The 20411-nt window shown below is 34.4% G+C and overlaps 1 protein-coding gene across 1 annotated transcript in view; it reads left to right on the top strand.

Moving 5' to 3' along the window:
• LOC126020222 (netrin receptor DCC-like) overlaps positions 1-20411 on the top strand; it is a 285747-nt gene that overhangs the window by 135177 nt on the left and 130159 nt on the right. Inside the window, exons 4-5 of the mRNA XM_049781676.1 lie at positions 15308-15462; positions 18041-18161. Coding sequence (XP_049637633.1) covers positions 15308-15462; positions 18041-18161 — 276 coding nt within the window. The remainder of the gene's footprint in view (positions 1-15307; positions 15463-18040; positions 18162-20411) is intronic.

Below are 20411 nucleotides of genomic sequence, written 5' to 3'. Positions count from 1 at the left end.
ACTTTTCTCTACTGCCCTGATGTTCATAAGCTTTGGATGCCATACAAATATGTCATTCATAGTTAACTTTTCATCTATAAAAGATAAGAGATGAACATTATCTCAAAGATTCCTTATAGCTTTCAGTCAGTCAATACAGAATATATTTACAATATTATATTTAAGTATATAAAGTAACAATATTTAGCTAAATATGCACACTTAGAGCACCAGCCTACATTTCTGCTTTACCTAAGTATGTTTTCTTGAGGGACAAAACCAAACAAAAAACAATTATTCTTACATAATTTATAACTTGACTTACAACTCAGTAACTCTCTTAACACAAAGAATACATTTTATATTAGCACTAAAAATATTGAAAGTAATTCAGAGGGGCCAGCGAGGTGGCGCTAGAGGTAAAGTGTCTGCCTTGCAAGCGCTAGCCAAGGAAGGACCTCGGTTCGATCCCCCGGCGTCCCATATGGTCCCCCCAAGCCAGGGGCAATGTCTGAGCACTTAGCCAGGAGTAACCCCTGAGCATCAAACGTGTGTATCCCGAAAAAACAAAAAAAAAAAAAAAGAAAAAGAAAAAGAAATTAATTCAGAAAAAGTATTCAATTTTCAAATTTAATTTCATTAAATGAACATCATGGGGCAAAAAGTAATCAATATCATTTATAATTATGAAACATAAAAATCTGTGACTATATAAAAATGGTGACATGTACGTGTGTATTTTATATACATTTAGTGTGTAAATATGCATTTATTTTTAGTCACACTATAGAGCATTTTGTTGGTTAATATGATGATAATATTTAGCATATGAAAAGAAATTATATATGAATATAAGAACAAATATATGGTAAATATGAATACAAGAATGAATATTACTAGCAACTCAAACATCAGAGAAGCAGATGTTTTCTATAAGCAGAATAAATATATTGGTTGGGACACATCTAATGAGCTTATCTTGTGATAAGTACATCCAATGAGCTTATCTTGTGATAAGTACTTTTTTTTTTTTTTTTGGTTTTTGGGCCACACCCGGTGGTGCTCAGGGGTTACTCCTGATTGTTTGCTCAGAAATAGCTCCTGGCAGGCACAGGGGACCATATGGGACACCGGGATTTGAACCAACCACCTTAGGTCCTGGATCGGCTGTTTGCAAGGCAAATGCCGCTGTGATATCTCTTCAGGCCCGATAAGTACATTTTTTTTTTATAAATGAGTCATAAAGTTAGATGGCGAACTTTATAAATTTAAAATAAAGTTAATTTTTTATGAAGAAAGATACTTTTTATTGAATAAAACTTGTTTAGGAAAATGTGAGAGGAGATAAAGTGGCAGATTTTGTTCAAGAAAGAAAAAAGGATTCTCTGGAGTAGGAAAACACAAAGAAACAGAGACAAATAAGTAAGATATGTGTTTTAGGAAGAACAAAAGCTTAAAAAATAAGTCTAAAGTTAAAAAAAATGTAATATAACCTAACACTGTAGATAATGTACAAATTTTATAAACATTCAGCTTTATTTCCAAAGTTAAAGAAAAATGCTTTATTGAGTTTTTCATTTTGCCTACCAAGTTTTTCATTTCTGACATTTGTTTGAAGTTTTCTCATTTCTCCTCTCATATCATTTTGAACATCATCTCATACTAGAGAGACTGGAACATCACAAAGAACAAGAACAAGTAGTGCTGCCATGGATCTAAGGAGAAAGGAACTCTCATTCACTGCTGATGGAAATTTCGACTGGTCCAGCCTTTTTGGAAAACAATACTGGAGATTCCTCAAAAAAACTAGATATTGATCTTCCAGTAATACCACTCCTAGGTATATAATCTAGGAATACAAAAACACAATTCAGAAAAGCTCTCTGTATTTCTGTGTTTATCATATAACTATATACTCCAGCCAGAATCTGGAAACAACCCAAGTGCCTGAGAACAGGTGAATGGCTAAAGAAACTGCATACATCTACACATCTACACATTGTGATGCTATACAGTAGTTAGGAAAAATGAAATCATAAAATTTACTTACACATGGGGAGTATTATTCTGAGTGATATACTGTAAGCCAAAGGAAAAGAATAGACATAGAATTATCCCACTCAGTTGTAGAATATGAGAATAAAAAAGATAGTGTGGTATTATCCAGAGACAATAAAGACAAGAGTCATGAGGAACAGTTCTTGGGAGGAAGCTTGCAACAAAAAGTGGAGTTGGAGTAGAGAAGTGACTGCTGTTCAATGATAGTTGAAACTGATCATTCTAACAACAACTGGATGCTGAAAGGTGATAAAGTGATATGCATAGTATCCCTTCATTAACAACAGTCATACCACAGTGTCTAAAGGGAAAAAAAAAAAGAGGGATTAAGAGAGAGAAATAAAATAAAACGTCTGTCGCAGAGGCAAGCAAGGAGAAGGATAGAAGGGAAACTGGGGACATTGGTGGTGGGAAATTGGCCCTGGTGAAGGGTGGTATACATTGTATGACTGAAACACAATCATAAACAACTTTGTAAGCAAGGTGTTAAAGCAATTAATTATCAAAATAAACAAGAAGAATACTCCAAAATGTTAACTTGAAGGTGGGGAAATGATTATCCTTTGATCTATTCAGGGCCCCCGTGGACTAGTCTCATGACTTTCAGTTAACTAGACTGGAACATTCAATGCTCAGACCCAATAAAGCATCTCTTCACAGGTCCATGGTTATGGCTGCTACAAGGGCTACAAGTGGTAATGACATAGCTAGCAGAGCTTGATGGAACATTTTGACGCTAGGGTTTGAATTTGAATCCCTGTCAATGTCAGATGTAAACCATTGACCTCTTAACTAGAACTCTATCTACATAAAGACTCAAACAATTGTTCTTTGTTGTTGTTTTGTTTTGTTTTGGGAGTGTACCTGGCAGTGCTTGAAGCTTACTCCTGGCTCAGTTTTCAGGAATTACTCTTGTCTGATCACAGGCAGGGATCAGGGGATAATCAATGGTGTTGGAGGTTGAACTTGTGTTGGCTCTTTGCAAGATAAACACATATCAGCTGTACTATCACCATGTTTACATAGGTATATATAGGTTTAATAGTTATAAATAGGCACAGACATTGTACAGGAGACTGGATTGTCTAAGACCCTGGACTCAGTCCCCAACAGAACTTAATTAAAACAATCACAATAAAAAACCATTTGAATTAGGAGCTGGAGTAGTAGCGCAAGCAGTAAGGCGTCTGCCTAGCCTGTGCTAGCCTAGGACAGACCCCATTTCCATCCCCAGGCGTCCCATATGGTCCACCAAGCCAAGGCAATTTCTGAGCGCATAGCCAGGAGTAACCCCTGAGCGACACCGCGTGTGGCCCCAAAACCAAATATATATATTTGAATTTATTGTATAAGAACCTATTCAGGTAACTGTCATTATTAGTGTTTTGGGGAAGGGTGTTGAGTATTTTGGGGGGGCACAGCCAGTGGTACACAGAGACTACTGTGTTCACAGACTTAGTTCTGTGCTCAGGTGTCTCACCTGGAAGTGCCCAGGGGACCATACGTATTAAGTAAACTGAGGCGTTCTGAAATAATCCCCATTTGTTTCTGATTTGTATCTCAATCATTTTCTGTTGGTATTTTCCCCTCCCCTTAGGGAGGGGCTTCAATTTGGATTTTAATAAATTGAAGGCAGGAAAGCTTCGCTGAGTCTGTCATCTAGGCTTGTGGTTCATTTATTGGAACGACTGGTTTGTGGGTAAACAGCTTGCAGTGTAAATTTTCTTGCCTGTTATTTCCTCAGTAATCTGTGTGGATTTCTCATTGAAGAGAATTGTTAATGAACCATCTTCTCCTGTACTCCCCGGAGAGGGTGTATAGGATATCTCTTCCCTTTTGGGGGAACTTTGGGATAACCAAACCTCAACCCACGTCCCAAAGAACGTCACATTACACATATGCAGTCTTAGGAAAGTGACTCAACACTTGTTCTCTTGGTACGTTTGCAGTATATCAGGATGGACAAACAGGGACACACATGCAACGCAATTGCTCTACAATTTGGGCTACTTCCCCAGGCCCTCTTCAGTTTTATAAATGGCGACCATTTATGAGATGTACTAATATGTGCGCACACAAGCACACTTCTGAAATATGTACTTCTACCGGTGAAGTTACATATACTTTGGTCTTTACTGTGGGGTATTAGCTCAGGGTCCTTTGGTTTGTTTGTTTGTTTGGGGGACACACCCAGTGGTCCCACACACAGAGTTTCTAGTTCTGCACTCAGGAATAATATCCCTGCTTGGCTCTCTGGGCCATATGGAATAATGCTAGGAATTGAATCAAGTTGAACTGCATGTAAGGCAAACCCTCCCCCACTGTACTATTTCTCTAGCCCTATAGCCCATGTTTTTTTTTTTTCATTTTAATTTTTTATTTTATGATTTTTGGGGCCACACCCGGTCACACTCAGGGACTATCCTGGCTATGAGCTCAGAAATCGCTCCTAGCTTGGGGGTCCACTTGAAATGCAGGTTGATCGACCGCAGTCAGTCACGGGTCAGCTGAGTGCAAGGCAAACGCCCTATTGCTTGCACCATTGCTCTGGATCTTCATTATTTTTTTAAGGCCAAACATAAAGAAGGAAGCAGAGTAACCAAATATGGACTGTAGAGTTTTCTGAAAGTACTATATCACAAAATAATCTTAAAATAATGTCTTTTTGTAGCAAGGAGTTGAACTGATTACCCTTGACCTGCCTTTGAGTCACTTTCTGTGATTTTTATGAGATGCTTAGGTTGGTATTTATTGTTTTAAGCAATGTATTAATTCTAGGCAAATATTATTTTAGTGATAGAATAAAAAGCAAACTGACAATTTTATTTTCTCTGTTCTTTCTTTCTTAAATCTACTAGATATAAACTGTCTAGCTGAACAGTATTGAACTTGCATGTTAAACTTAATGAATTCTAAAGCTGCGTAAAAATGTTTTCTTTGTTAAAAAGACTTTATTGTAGTTGTGGAGTGTTTGTAGGTAGCTTTGAGTATATGCAGAAACTCAGTATATGCAAGATGGCACTCTTTTTGTTTTATGGTTTGGGAGATACACTTGGTGGTACTTAAATCTTACTTCTGGCATGCTTAGTGGACAATATGTGTTGTTAAGGATTGAACCTGCATCAAGTTGCATGCAAAGCTAGTGCCTTACCTACCGTATTCTCTCTTTCCTTAGCCACAATATGAAACCTTTTTTTTTTTGAAGGTATGAAAGGATTGGAGAGACGATCAGTACCATTGCTTCATAAACAAATATACTTAAAGAAGGTTTTAAAGAATTTGAACACATAGAATTCCATTCCACCTTCTAAAACTTGAATCAAGGGCCCATTTAATCACTTGTCTCTTTTAAAATATATGCCAAGGTTCTAGGTTTAAAAACATGATTCCATCTCTACCTGATGTCTTTTTGAGTTCACTTTCTTATTTTGAAATTAAGAAATCTGATTCCAAAACTCAAAAGAGATAAATCTCACTACTAACAATGTGTCTTTAGTTTCTAAGAAAAAATACATAAAGTATTTCAATTTTAAAATATTAATATATTTTTCAGGGAAAATACTCTATTATTTTATCTATTAATATGATTTCTGTTCTATTTTTGGTGTTGCTATATTACTAATGCTATTGTATGAATATTTTCATCTTTGCTTGTTCACTTTCAATAGAAGCTTTGCTCTAATTACTTGAGTTTTTCCACCTACAATCAAAAGGATTATTTTTAAGCCTCCCCTATGTGAATGATTTGATTTTCAGTGGTATCTATTATGTTAAACTTGTTTTATGTAATTTATCAATTTGCTTTCCAGTGTTTTATGCTTAATTTTTTGCTTAGGTTTGCTCATTTCAATCTGTTTTCATTTCAATCTTTTGTTTCACAATGTGGTCTTTGACCTCCAGTTTATTGAATTTATTTTCATGTTATGTGAATCTATTGTGTAAAGCAACTTGAGAAAGTTCCTTTTATACCTACATAAGCATAATGGTACAATATTCTTTTCTTCAATATTACATGCTTTGTTTCCCCTCCTTCTGCCCACCAACTCTATGTCTCTCACTGCTCACCCTCCCTAAGTGTTTTTGTGTTTTTTTATTTCTATTTTCATATTTTTAATATTTTATTAAAACACCTTGATTACAAACATGATTGTGGTTGGGTTTCAGTCATGTAAAGAACACCATCCATCACCAGTGCAACATTACCAACACCAGTGTCCTGAATCTCCCTCTTCCCCACCCCACCCCTGCCTGTACTCTAGACAGGCTTTCTATTTCCCTCAAACATTCTCATACATTAACAATGTAGTTATTTCTCTAACTAAACTCATCACTCTTTGTGGTGAGCTTCATGAGGTGAGCTGTAACTTCCAGCCCTCCTCTCTTTTGTCTCTGAAAATTATTATTGCAAGAATGTCTTTCATTTTTCTTAAAACCCATAGATGAGTGAAACCATTCTGTGCCCTTCTCTCTCTCTGACTTATTTCACTCAGCATAATATATTCCATGTAAATCCATGTATAGGAAAATTTCATGACTTCATCTCTTCTGACAGCTGCATAATATTCCATTGTGTATATGTACCACATTTTCTTTAGCCGTTCATCTGTTGAAAGGCATCTTGGTTGTTTCCAGAGTCTTGCTATATCTGCCATTCACCTTGCTTATGGGTGGGTAGCACTGTGCACATTTTCTATTTGTAGAATCAGAACTAAAAATGCTTCTATATTTCTAGATTTAATTGTCCTATCTGATACCTGTTAGGTTGAATTTTAGAAACTTTAGGTTTTCATCCACTCTTGAGTAAGTGGACATTCAAATAGGTATGGTCATCAGTGAGTTCAGTAAACATCTGTCCCTTCAGCATTTGGTTATTCTCAAAAACAACAACAACAACATGGACTTATTGAGGCTCCCAATTTCACATATTCCTGTGCCATTGTTCTGTGGTTACCTATTTGATCTTCAGTTTATTGGTAACCAAAGGGCCTTTTGTCTTAGTCCTATTTTTTTGGAATTTTTCCAACAGTCATTCCAATTTTGCTTAGAAAAGAAAAGCATTAAGTCGAGTTTATGTTTTGCATTTAGTTAGGTTTTGAGATATCAGTTAGAAGTCTTTCACTTTTCCTTAAACTAAAAGGTGATTTCTGGCATTTAAGGTCAAATAAACATCTAATACCTAATCAGTCTTTCAGGTTTTTTCCTAGAGACAAATGAGTTTTATTTGTTTGCAACTGACTGTGCTTTTTTTTTTTTTAATTTGTTCTCTTAATTAAGCTTTGTTTAAAGGACTCAAAGTTCTGTGATTGACTTTGGTCAAGTTACTACTATTAAAAAGTACTGACTTTGGGTCAAAGCTATAGCAAAGCAGTAGAGTGTTTGCCTTACATGCAGCTGACCTGGGACAGACCAGGATTCAATTTCCAGCATCCCCTGTAGTTCCCTGAACCTTCCAGGAGTGATTTCTGAGCACAGAGCCAGGAGTAACTCCTTAGCTCTTCCAGGTGTGCCCCCCAACAACAACAACAAAAAAAAAAGAACTGACTTTATAAACTAACAAGTTAAAGCTTGTACACAATAGGACAACTGGTTGACAGATCATTTTTCTTTATTCTAGTGGTTTTATCATTGTCTTTTTATTATTAACCAGGCTCTTATTATTCATTTTCAATGTGTAGTTAAGGTAGTTCTCTGGTGGGTCTTCTACAAACTTACAAAAGCTGGAGTTGTGGGTAGTGTTGATAATTAATTTTTAATTAATGTATTCGGGAAAGAAACAGCAACCTTGTCAGCTCTATACTGTTCTCTGATTCACTGCTTTAATGATACAATGTCAGTCAGTCTTATGTCATGAAAAGCAAAATGGCCCAAAGCAGCTAGTCTGAGAGTTTCCCAACCACATATTCTTTCCAGACGCAATGTCAATAATAGTAGAAGCATCCAAGTTCAAGAAATTGGAATCAAATAAAAAAAAAAAAAGAATTTGAAATCATCATTGAGTACTTTGCCACACTTTGACCAATCTCCAGTTCTGCTAACTTGCAAACAGTGTGAGCTTGGTGGTCAGACAGCGCAGGTGTCTAGCAAAGCAGGTGCCTAACTGGTATATATTTGCCCTGAAAGGCTGAGAATAATTATCTGAGCTTGTAGCCAGCTGCTCTTGCTGCTGGGTCCCTTTTGCTGTCACCAGCTAGTATGCCACACTGAGTATCTTTGGAAAGTTGGAAGGATAAGAGTAGAAGAAGGCACCCCCTGCATTGCCCAGGGCTTACTCCTGGATTTACACTTAGAGATATCCTGATGGTGTTCAAGGGACCATATTGGGTGCTGGGGATTAAACCCAGTTCATATGTGTATGAGGCAAATGAATTACCTTCCGTGCTCCCACCACACTGAATGTCCTTAATAAACAAGTTGTTAACACTAAAGAGCACAATGTCTCTTGAGGAGATTCCCTCAAAGCTGCACAGTGAATTTTAAAGGTCTTGACTTCTATTATAATGCTGACCACAGCAAAATGACTGATAGGTGAAGTTAAAGGACACCAAACAATGCAACACACAGGGATAGTACCAATGGCACCAATTTCATAGACATTTTGGAGGTAAAAACAGGAGGACTTGATAGCTGAGTGAGTTGGTCGAGTGGTCCAGAGCTTGGATCTATGTAGTATGATTCCTGGCAGCAGCATGTTCGTGTGATGCCTGTCCTTCAAAATATGATTTGATAAAACTTGAATCAGCATATTGTCACAATTATAACCAGAAATTGACACAAATGCTATGGTGGTAGGGTTTTAGCCAATTTATTTTTAATGTAGATGTTAGATTAATTATTTCCTTGCGTTCTCTGACTTGAATTAATGTTGGCTTGTTGGAAGCTATTTTCTTAGCACTGACAATTCATTGTTTTTTTACCAGTGACTCTGACATAATTCTGAATCTTTTTGATGGTAACTTGCTTTAAATTTAATTATAAGCAGCAACAAGAGAGCATAGTTAATCTGGCAGTTTTTTATATTCACATTTTTCATTAAGTCTCTGTAGTAGTGAGCCACAGCTACTTGTTGATTTCTATGTTTCTCAGGATTCTATGGATGGTGATGCTAACCTCAAGTGTTCTACTTTCAATTTACCTTTCATATTCTAAAAGGTGCTTTTCCCCCCTTGGTTCCTCCTACTCAACTTTTTCTATGGTTCATTGGTAGATCTGATTTAGGTAACTAAAATTGAAATGTATTGAGTATTTTTATTTTATTAGGTATTAAGGAGGGAAAATAAAGTGATATATTATAATCTATCATTTTTCTCTATTAAGTTGTTAAAAAATTCTACATAGAACATATACTACTAATAAGAAATGAGAGAGCCAGCGTGATAGTACTGTTGGCAGGGAGTTTGCCTTGTACACAATCGACTCAGGTTCTATCCCCATCATTCTATATAATCTCCTGAGCCTGCCGAGTGTGATACCTGAGTTCAAAGCCAGGAAAAGTCTCTGAACACCTCTGGATGTGTGCCCAAAACAAAAACAAATAAAATAGCCATCAATTAGATACTCTACCTTCTTAGAAAAATTAAGAAGAAATTGGAGAACAAATTTTTCTACTTAAATCTTTTTGTGCATATAAAAATGCATAAAAATTTCTCTCATGCATGACAGAAATATTTTTCTAGACTTTTGAAATATCCACAATTTCTATTCTCAAACACGAGAAGATATGCTAAAAGTAATTTGACTGAGGGGAAGTTATAGCTCTCAAGATTCTGACAGTATGCACACCTATAAACCCAATGGCTTCTTTCTTTGCCTTGTTTCGGGGATAAATACACTGCCTGTGTTCTAAATTTACTTCGGGTTCTGCAGTCAAGGATCACTCTTGATGCACTCTACAGACTCAGGGATTAAACCCAGGTCAGCACCTTATAATGCACAAACCTTTTAGCAGGTTCTTATCTCAAGATAACTCCTTGTATATATCTATTATAGATATTATCAAACATACAGCACATGAAGTAACATTATGTTTTTCCTTTTCTTTTTTTTAAAGTTTTATCAAGGTAGAAACAACTTAATATGGAGGAATTATCCTTTATTCTCTTCCTGCTCTCAGACTAGCCTTACAGGCCTAAATAAGGGTGATTGTAATGTAATTTTAATTAGAAAAAGACACTAATTTGTGAGACAAAGAGGGACTGGTCTTGAGGCTGTTGGGCAGTCAGTAATGAAATAAATCTAGTTTTATCTTGTTTTGAGTTTATTAAATGTAAGATATGCAGTTAGAAAGCTGTTGATGGTTGGGTTTCAGTGTTCCAACACCCATCCTTCACAGTGTTCATTTCCTGCTACAATTTCACCGTTTTTTCTCCGATTCATCTCCCTTTAGCCTGCTTCCAAGGCAGATACTTTTCTTCTTCTCTCCCTCTCTTTTTTTTCTTTTAGACATAATAATTTGCAATACTGCTGCTGGAAGAATTTTTAGTATATATACATATATATCACACACATATAAATATATATAAGATATATTATTATATAAGAAAGTAAAGACATATATATGTATGTGTATATATATATATATATATATATGTCTTTACTTTCTTTCAACTCCCAGTTATTGTCCAGAGTGATCACTTCCAACTGTTCTTGTAATAATGATTCTTTTCTGTCCTAACTATATTCCCTCAATCTTCATGGCAAGATTCCTGCCATAAAACAGGCCCACTGGCCCTCATTTTTATTGTCTTTGGGTATATTCCTTATGCTTTTTTTTTAATACCTCAGATATGCATGTGATCATTCTATGTCCATCTCTCTCCCTTTTACTCTTTTTACTCACTCAGATAAATAATTAATTAAATAAATATATAAATACATTTATAAGTATGTAAAAGTAGACCTGAGATAATTCTGCTATTATGTTATTACTTGTTTAAGCATCACAACATCATGTCTCAATTTGGTCCAATGAGTCACTATGAAAGAAATGCAAAGCTCAGTTTGAATTTTAAAATGAAATAAATACGATTAGAAAAAATTATAATTGAAGAAGGATAATGTGATTATTTGTCAGGATAAAGAACATTGTAAAGAAAGATCTAAATTATTTTATAAATTTACCTGAAGGATTTTCAAGATATGATTGAAAATCAAATATTCTCCATTATCTTAGCACATAAATAATAATACTGAGATACGAAACTTTTTCTGCATAGTTTCCTTACATTAAAAAAATTTAATGGAATAAATTAAAAAAATGAGTTTATTATTTTTAAAGTTTTTTAAAATGAATGAAATACTCCTTTTGCATTCTAGAATATCTGATAGATTGAGTGTTCTAATGTTTCATTGCTGTAATTGATAGTTACTCTAAAAGTAAGTATACATTTTAAGTCTTATTGTTTCTTATTTTGATTTTCAATTGCTATGTTTATCTGTAGCCAAAAATATGCTACAGTGCCCAGGGATTTAGCTATGGTCATCCAATGAATATATTAATATTAAATAAATTTATATATGAGCATTTATAGCAATTTTGTCCTTGAGGACAAGATGTTAAGACAGTGTGCCTGTCCCTTAACTAATAACTGGGGTTAGGAAGATATCTCAAGTGATAGAGCTTATGCCTACCCCTGTGTGTGACCCTAAATTCAATTGATAGCATCTATCTTTATGACCCCATAGCACTATTGAGTTTAGTATAGCATCTCTTAAGTCATAATAGTAATAGGAGCATGATACCCTTTTTCCTTTGGCTCTGTTGGGGAAAGAGGGTCACACTTATTGAAAAAAAAAACAAAAAACAAAAAAGTTAATATTGTAGTTGGTTCATGCAATCAACTAATGAAATTAATTTTAGTTGAGTCAACTATTTTCTGTTCTTTACTTTTCAGTAATGAGATGTTATGCCTGTTCAAGAAAAGAACCATTAAATATCCCCTTACATATATGTAAAATAAATCAAGACCTAAAAACCAGTACTATACATTTTTTCAGTACTGACAACACTTCTCTTTTTTTTTCATTTCTCTGCCTGTTCAGACTAATTTAGCAAAAACAATGCTAAGAAAAATATTTTGTAAGTTAAAAATATTTTCTCAGACCAATGGGAGTCACAGTCAATAGTTAGAATAGGACTCAAGTGCTCTTTTATTTCCACTGTGGAATATATTTTAGTTATTTAAGGCCAGTTCCCAAACACAACCATTATTTTAGGAGCATGGTGACAGGTATGTATGAGAAACAACTTTAATTGCAAACAAAAAGACAACCTTAACCATCAGTCCTATGGGGGAAGACAGATTCACAGCTTAGAAAGAGCAAACTAGTGAGTAGTTAAGTAGAATTCCAGTTACTTGATCTAAAAATTTTGGAACAAAGGGGGTGATATGAGCAGAGAAACATCATATATAGCACTTGTGTAAAGAAGTATTTTTAATGTACATTTAAAATTGTCTCCATGAAATTTGCTAAAACGATAGAACACAATTTATTTAAATTAGAGGCAACAATTTCTAATACATAAATTTATCAACACACTAACAAAGCTATTCCATAACTCTAAATTATTTCAAGTGTATTGAATATGGAAGCCTGAATACATAAAAATATCCCCCTATACTCTCTGCTATCTCTGATTTTATAGTCATGCCAATATAGTCTACTGGTGTACAGTCAATAGTCATAGTTTATAGAAAGACTTTTATGGTAACTAGAGCATGGAAAAATAAACCTGAAACTGGGTATCTTGCAAGCAAAATCATTGATAAAGGTGTGATTTTGGAGTAAACATGTAGGGTGGCCAGTCTCGTCATCTATTTGCACTCAAATAAAAATGTCAGGATTATTTCTGCTATTTCAACAAGAAATTATCTCTGTATTGTAGAGAAGTATAACAACAAGCTCTGCTCCAGGGGAGCTATTTGGAAATCACAGTTGACAAGGTAGAAATTCAGTTGCAGAAGGATACTGCTAATTATTTCCTTCATAGTAAAATATCACTAACCAATTCTTTTCCTTCTTGTTTATCATTTACTAAAATGATTGGTGCTACCTGTATTTCATTTAATCCATCTGCACGACTTTTAAAATGTAGTCTTTAGTAATTCAAAACATCATAATAAATCTTCAGGATGCATAGAGTTTTCTCAACATCAAGGGAGAACATACTATTAATTATGTGCATTAGGGTCATATTTTAAAATTTCCCCATATGTGTGATGTGCCTAAATAAGTGGAAGTGAATAGCTAAACTTATTTAAAAGTTAATTCACTAGAAACCAAGTCTAAAGATGAAATATTATTAACATGTTATGTTGCTAAAAATACTTGATCCATTTATTAAGTAGAGTCAATAATAGTATTGAGGTCATTGGTGATGCCATTGAGAGAAAACTTATAGAAGAAATTGTACTCTCGAAGATTTTTATTAACTTTTAAATAATGGCTAAATCTAGCATTAAATTTAAAAAATTGTCTATGAGGTCAGGAATATGGCTCAGTTCCTAGATTATATTCTGAACAGTTCTATAAGGCAGTCTGCCATTTTACTCTAAATTTAGTTACATTTAAAATAGGTTAGTTGAGCAATCCTTTTAGTCACATCACATTTTGCTTTTTTTCCATTTGTTCTTGTTTGTTCTTTTTTTTTTTTTGGTGAATATAGTTTAATCTTAGGAATAGTATATTATTTTACAATAAATTTTATGCCATATAAATTTTTTTTAATTTGAACTTGTGAGAGATAGAGGCATTTTTCTGAGTTTCTCTAAAAGCAGCAATATTATTTCCACTAGGGAAGTTTTTATTTGCCACTAAACAGTTCCTTCTCCAAAACTTCCATTTACACTAGTCTCTAGATTTTACACTAGTTCTCCTTGCCCACCTCCATCCTTCCCCCATCAATAACCCCATTTGGTTGCTTCAGCTTTTTCTTTCTTTTCTTTCTTTTTTTTTTTTTTTTACAGAAGTGGGAGAATTGGACCACACCTTTCTCCTGATCAGTGCTTCAGGCTTACTCTTGATTCATTGCTCAGGGATCATTCCTGAAGTGACTGGAGAGAACTTACGTGGTTGATCCCAGGTCATCCACTGGCAAAACACTCCTTTTTTTTTTTTAATTAAATTTAACAATAACAAAAAGTATATAGAACTTTAAAAATTGTCATTAAAAATTCATATCCAGGGACCAGAGCAGTGGCTCAAGCTGTAAGGCATCTGTCTTGCCCTCGCTAAATAGAGTGGACCACGGGCCACAGTTCTATCCTTGGGCGTCCCTTATGGTCCCTCAAGCCAGGAGCGATTTCTGAGCGTCATTGGGTATGCCCCCCCCCCCAAAAAAAAATTTACATCTATTTCTTAGGTGAGAAGAGAATCAAGGCTGCTACTTTCAAACACATAACCAAGTCCTAGGAACATGAATACTATACATTTTCACATCTGATATCACTTGTAGAATAGAAGAAATGTTACTTTTTAATAATTTTTTATTTTTCTCCCCTACGTTGGATTTTAATACATATGGCCTGAGAGGTTTATTAGCAAAGGTGTGTTAGATATGTAATTTTCTTTCAATTGCAATAACTGGTATTATGTGATAAGTATAGGGGTATTTTTGTTCTTTATGTTTATGTCCCATGTCATAAACATGATTTGTATACATAGAGCATCTAATAAAAGAATTTTTTAATTCAAAAATAATCACTGTATTATAATATACTGGAAAAAAATAATAGCTAGGACAGTGGAAATGAGTCCTCAGTATAGACAAGTCATTTTCAGTGTCCTATTGCCCAAACTAGTTTCAACAGAGCAAATATTCAACACATAAACTAAAACCTAATGAAACTCCAGAAACCCAGTGGTGTCAACATTTTGCATCTTATATTCTTGCCTTTCTCAGTCCTGCCAGCTTTCTTTTTTTTTTTTACTTTATTAACATTTTTTCCATCATTTCATGTACATTATAATTTCCTTTATATAGGTCATTTGGGCACAAATAGTTGGGTATTCAAAATGTGTTATAATATGCATGATTTTTTCCCCAAAATCTTTTTTCTTTTCTTTGTGGCAAAATAATTAACTATGGCTCTTTTCATTTGGGAGTGTAAGAAAGAAAATGTATTCTAAGGTAGTTCTTTAATTTGTATATAATCATGTTTAGGGGGATTATGTTAATTATCAATATTTTCAGTTCTCAAGCAGTATTTCTCACTCAATGAAGACCTTTGCATGCAAGTTCATCCCCACCCACTTTTTTTTTCTGTCTTTGCAGTTCCGCCCTGGTTTTTAAATCACCCTTCCAACCTCTATGCCTATGAAAGCATGGATATTGAGTTTGAATGTGCAGTCTCTGGAAAGCCTGTCCCTACTGTGAATTGGATGAAGAATGGAGATGTGGTCATTCCTAGTGAATATTTTCAGATAGTGGTAATTATGTTTTTTCATATTAGCCTTATTAAGCCCATTCATTGTTTACTTGTTTTCAGTTATTTTCTTTCCTGAGAAGGTTCCTGATGGGAATTTCATGGTGTGTTAAGAAAATTGTTCTAATAGACCAATTGGTTTTCTAGGCATGGAATTTTTAGCTGAAAATGCAAAGCCCACTACCTTGTTTTATGAACAAGATTTCAAACAATCAAAAGAAAAATAGGAAGCATGCCCATGAAGATATTTCTACAGATTCTCATGGCCAGTTATTGGTATAGTAGAGTTTAGATCCCTGTTGGGTACTGGATCAAGTTAAGGCAAATAACTATTGCTTTGACTCTTACCCAATACAATAAGGGTTTAATAAAATATACTGCTCATGACTATAATACTCTGACTTTAATAGCAAGTAACTTTGCTGCCCTCCCAGAGAGGAGCAGTTCATGTGAGTGAGCAGCAGAATAGGGCCAGGGAAAGGGGGCAGGGGTGATGCTAAACAAGCCAGACAGCCACTGAATATTATTTTTTAAAATGTCTGCAAGGTTTGGTTATTTTTTTTTGAGGGGGGAGGGACATACCTGGCTATGCTCAGAATTTGCTCGTGCTTCTGAACTCAGGAATTAATGCTGGTCATGCTCTATGTGGTACCAGATTGATCCCAGGTCAGCTGTCTCCAAGTCAAGTGCCTACACACTCTATTGGCTCCTTTGTCCCCAAATTCCTACATTTCAGTGTGTTCCTTGCCCCCATTTTGGAGAGGAACAGTTGGGACAATATAATAGTCACTGAGTTTTCCTGTATATGGCGAAAATAGCAAAAAAAAAAAAAAAACCCTCAAGACCTATTATTAGTATTGCTTTTTTTTTTCTCTGTTAGCAGCAAAATGTTTTGCACATTTAAAAATACACTACTGGAAATGTCTGTTAGATATAGGTTAGCACTGGAAGGTTTGAATTCACAGAAAAAAAAATAGAAAAAGCCCTTTTCAAAGAACTCTACAACTGAAAAGATGGTGTTAGTGTCAGTTCATTGAAATTTGAGATGCAGACCTCATCCAGTCCAGAAGTTTGGCTGTCCTCCAAGCAGAGTGGGGTAAACATGTAAGAATCCTATGATCTATGGACTTTAAGAAATAATAATTTCTTGATGCACACATTTTGTCACACAATATAAAGTTGTGAGGGGACAAATTCAGAAAATGTATCTTTATCTTTGTGTTACTACTTCCTACTTCTCATTTTTTTGTTCCCTGTGCTTTATTAATTGGTTGGGGAGAAAATTAAAAAAGGGGAGAAATTAACTTTTGAATGTCACACCAATCCATTAACTTCTTTAAGTGTAATGCCATTTCCACTACCACTGCTTAAAAATGACCTGTCACAAAGCAACTGTGTTGCATAGAAATGCGTTGCATAGACCTAAAATATATGCCTCTTGCCTAGTAAGGAAATCTTTGAGTGTTTTAAACACATGTGATAAAATGCAACAGTTACTTTTTCTGTAGTTTGAGAAAAAAAAATCTTTCTCCCAGTGTGATTCATTATAGCTCAATTCTTTAAAAGAATTTCTTTTTCTTAAATTGAAAAGAACTGTGCAGTTTCAGTCATATATTAAATTACACTTAAAAATATTTCCTTAACAGTTTTTGAAATCTGAGAACCATGGTCTGGCACACATATAACATTTAGCACAAATAGTAATTTATATGAGACTTGTTAATTAGAAATTAGTCAGCTTTATCTAAGAATTTTATTTCAGCTGAGAATTGACTACAAGACACTAAAAACAATTAAGTATTCCCCACGAGGTAATATTTATCTCTTAATGACTTCAGGGGAAGTGATTTAACATGTCTCACTTACTGAACTAATTCTTACATTAATATCAAAGATAAACCAAGTTAGCATAATTAAATACTATCTCTTTATCATTTTCCATCCATCCTTGAAAAATGGTGGTAGCCACATATTTTTTTTTAATAAAACAGGTCACAAGTGTATATTTCCTTCATTGAAGGTGAAACATTTGCCTACGTTCAAAAGAACATGGAAAAAGTTCACTGTGCCCCCATCTTCCAGAAACCCCCAATGAGTCTGGGTCAAGAAATTACTATTCTAAAAAACATTTTGGACATTTTTCTTAGATAACAATCTGACAAATGTCCAAGCTAGGTTCTGTGTCTTTTAGGAGCTATTTTGTTGCACATGACCCCCTTTTTGTTGCCCTGAAGCTCTGAGAACCTTTTTTCTTTCAACAGGAAGTAAAATAAAAAGATTTCTCTTGAGATAACTGTTGTTTCCTCTAGACCTAATCAAAGAACTCTGTGTTCATTGCTCTTAGAAATTGAGAATGATGTGTGTTTTGATGAGTGGACTTTTAGCGGTGGAACAAAGTGGCTACAAGTAGATTTAGCAACGTACTGGGAAGAAGACATTTTCCAAGTGACTGGAGACATGTCTGTTAGGCTAAGACCCCTTATCACTTCTCTGAAGTTTTATTTAAAAAAAAAAAACTCGTACTTTGAAATTATTTTTTCCCTGACTTATGTTTATATTTTATCTGCCTTTCTCTCTCTTAGGGAGGAAGCAACTTACGAATCCTTGGTGTGGTGAAGTCTGATGAAGGCTTTTATCAGTGTGTGGCTGAAAATGAAGCTGGAAATGCCCAGACCAGTGCTCAACTCATTGTCCCCAAGCCTGGTAAGATGAAGAATTTTAACCTGGAACTTCCCGTTCTGCCTAGAGATGGTCCATTTCTAAAGCCTATCTTGCATTTCCTGGTTTTCAGTGTTAATCTGAAGTTATCTAACAATTTTGTCATGATGCACATTTTTTCCTTGATGGTATATGCTTTCTTTTTTCCGATGGCATATTCTTTCTAATAATGGTCTCTCTTTGTGAATATATGATTCTATTTCCAGTGAGATAAAGTCATCCTGAACATGTTGTTTGCCAACAAAAATTGCTAAATCATTATCATTTCCCTTAATTATGGACTGCCTTTCTTCTCAGTATTTCTCAAAAATTTACAATCTCTATATAAAAATAAAATTATTTATATACACATACATATGCATCCTTATATAGAGTTTTGTATCAAAGTTAGCAGAAGATAGCAGACATATTCGCTTGAAGTTTAAAATATGTTTCTATGTTTTAATATATTTTGATCAATAATTTTATGTAATTGTTAAAATTTTTGATTTTATGTTTTATAGTCTTCTAGAGGTTTACTCTGATAGTAAATCCCAAACTAATATAAATCTATATTAGAAACATCATGCAATATACCAGTAACAACACGGTACCTGCAAGGATAAAGCAGACAAGAGCAAAACAGAATAAACAACTGGTCAGTCTCTTCTAAAAATGTATCACTGCAAAAGATTAAATATATCATTTTAATGCAATAAGTATGACTCTTGTTTTGCATGCAACTGATTCCAGGAATGGTAGGGTCTCTTAAGCACAGCCATGAGTATAGGACAGGAGTACAATTGGTAATGACCACAAAATAGGAACATTAAAAAGGTTTTAAAGCAGAAATTGAAAAATTGTATAATACACCCACTACTTAAAATCATTAATATATCCTATTAAAAGTTATCATGCAATTAATTGACTATTAACTTCAACATTTATATATCTATTCTTAACATGACTTACTCATGTCTTAATCTTTTAGCATCTACTACGTGGAAAGAAGATAAAAAGTATGAGTTAATATTTTTAATTTTGTCACTTAAAGTCTAATTAAGCTTTTTGTTTTATGAATTCCTAATTAGCTAAAGAACTTAACCTCTTGTTTTTAATAATAATCAGAAAACTGATTCTTCTTTATGTGAGTGACAGCAAACAAACAAAAATCAAGCATTAAAAAACTACCTTAGCTGAGTAAAGAATTCTGTGTGTGTAAAACACTACAAATTACTCTTGTTCCAGATCATAGGTTTCTTCTATAGACTAATTTTCCTTCCATTAATGTGTTTAGGAGTTAGTGTCACTGTCTTTGTGTGACAAAGTAAATTTGCTTCTGTTAAAACGATAATGGATAAGTAAAAAAAAAAAAAGCTAATTTCTAAAATCAGGGTCTCCTATTGAGTCAAGCTTTGAAAACTATGTACCTACTTATTAGTAATAATAATTTATCCAAGGTGACAATAACACTGTTACACAAGGCACAGAACAGGAGGATTTTAGCTAACTAAGATTTTCAACTTAGACCATTAACCTAAAAATATTTTGGAATTTCTAGAGACTAAGAGGGAAGCTTTTCTGGAAATTGTTAACCCTGATCACCTAGACCATGAGATCTTTTTTGACTATGGTCCATAGGAAAGATAATTCTTTGAACTGTTAGGATTAATTAGGCTAGAGAAATTTTTTCTGCCACACAAGCCAAGTTGTAGAGGAACAAAGAAAAACATTGCATGGATTATGTGTGTACATACATGTGTGTACCTATATTTCTTAACATAAATACATGTTTACAACTTGATTTGTTGTCCTAAATACATGTTTACAACTTGAAAATACACTTACTAAAAGGGAAATGGGCAATCTTCTGAATGAAAGTTGTCTGGAGTTTCCTATAATGCTAGGAAGAGAATTGGAAAAGCCTGTAAAGTAGTTTTGCTTCCACCCTTGGGAAGATTACAATTGTGTGTTGTATTGAAAGAAAAGAGAAATGAGCCATCTTGAAAGGACTTTCCAATGACCCTGCCTGCGGAGACTATGTCAAAGAGAAAATGGTAAAGGGAGAGAACCTTTTCTATAGCTTTCCTGGAGAATTCCAGCAAGGAATTCCTGCTTCAAGTGCAACCAGGTTCACAAAGTAAAAGGTCTTAGAGGAAACTTTTCTCAGGTTTCAACAGTTTTGTCCCCATCAAACAAAAGATATGTTGATTTTGTCAATGATTTTGGACTTTAGGAAGCAGAAGATGAGGAAAA

This window comes from Suncus etruscus, chromosome 10, assembly GCF_024139225.1.
Source record: "Suncus etruscus isolate mSunEtr1 chromosome 10, mSunEtr1.pri.cur, whole genome shotgun sequence".
NCBI classification, from domain to species: domain Eukaryota; kingdom Metazoa; phylum Chordata; class Mammalia; order Eulipotyphla; family Soricidae; genus Suncus; species Suncus etruscus.
This window is presented reverse-complemented; position numbering and strand designations above follow the sequence as displayed.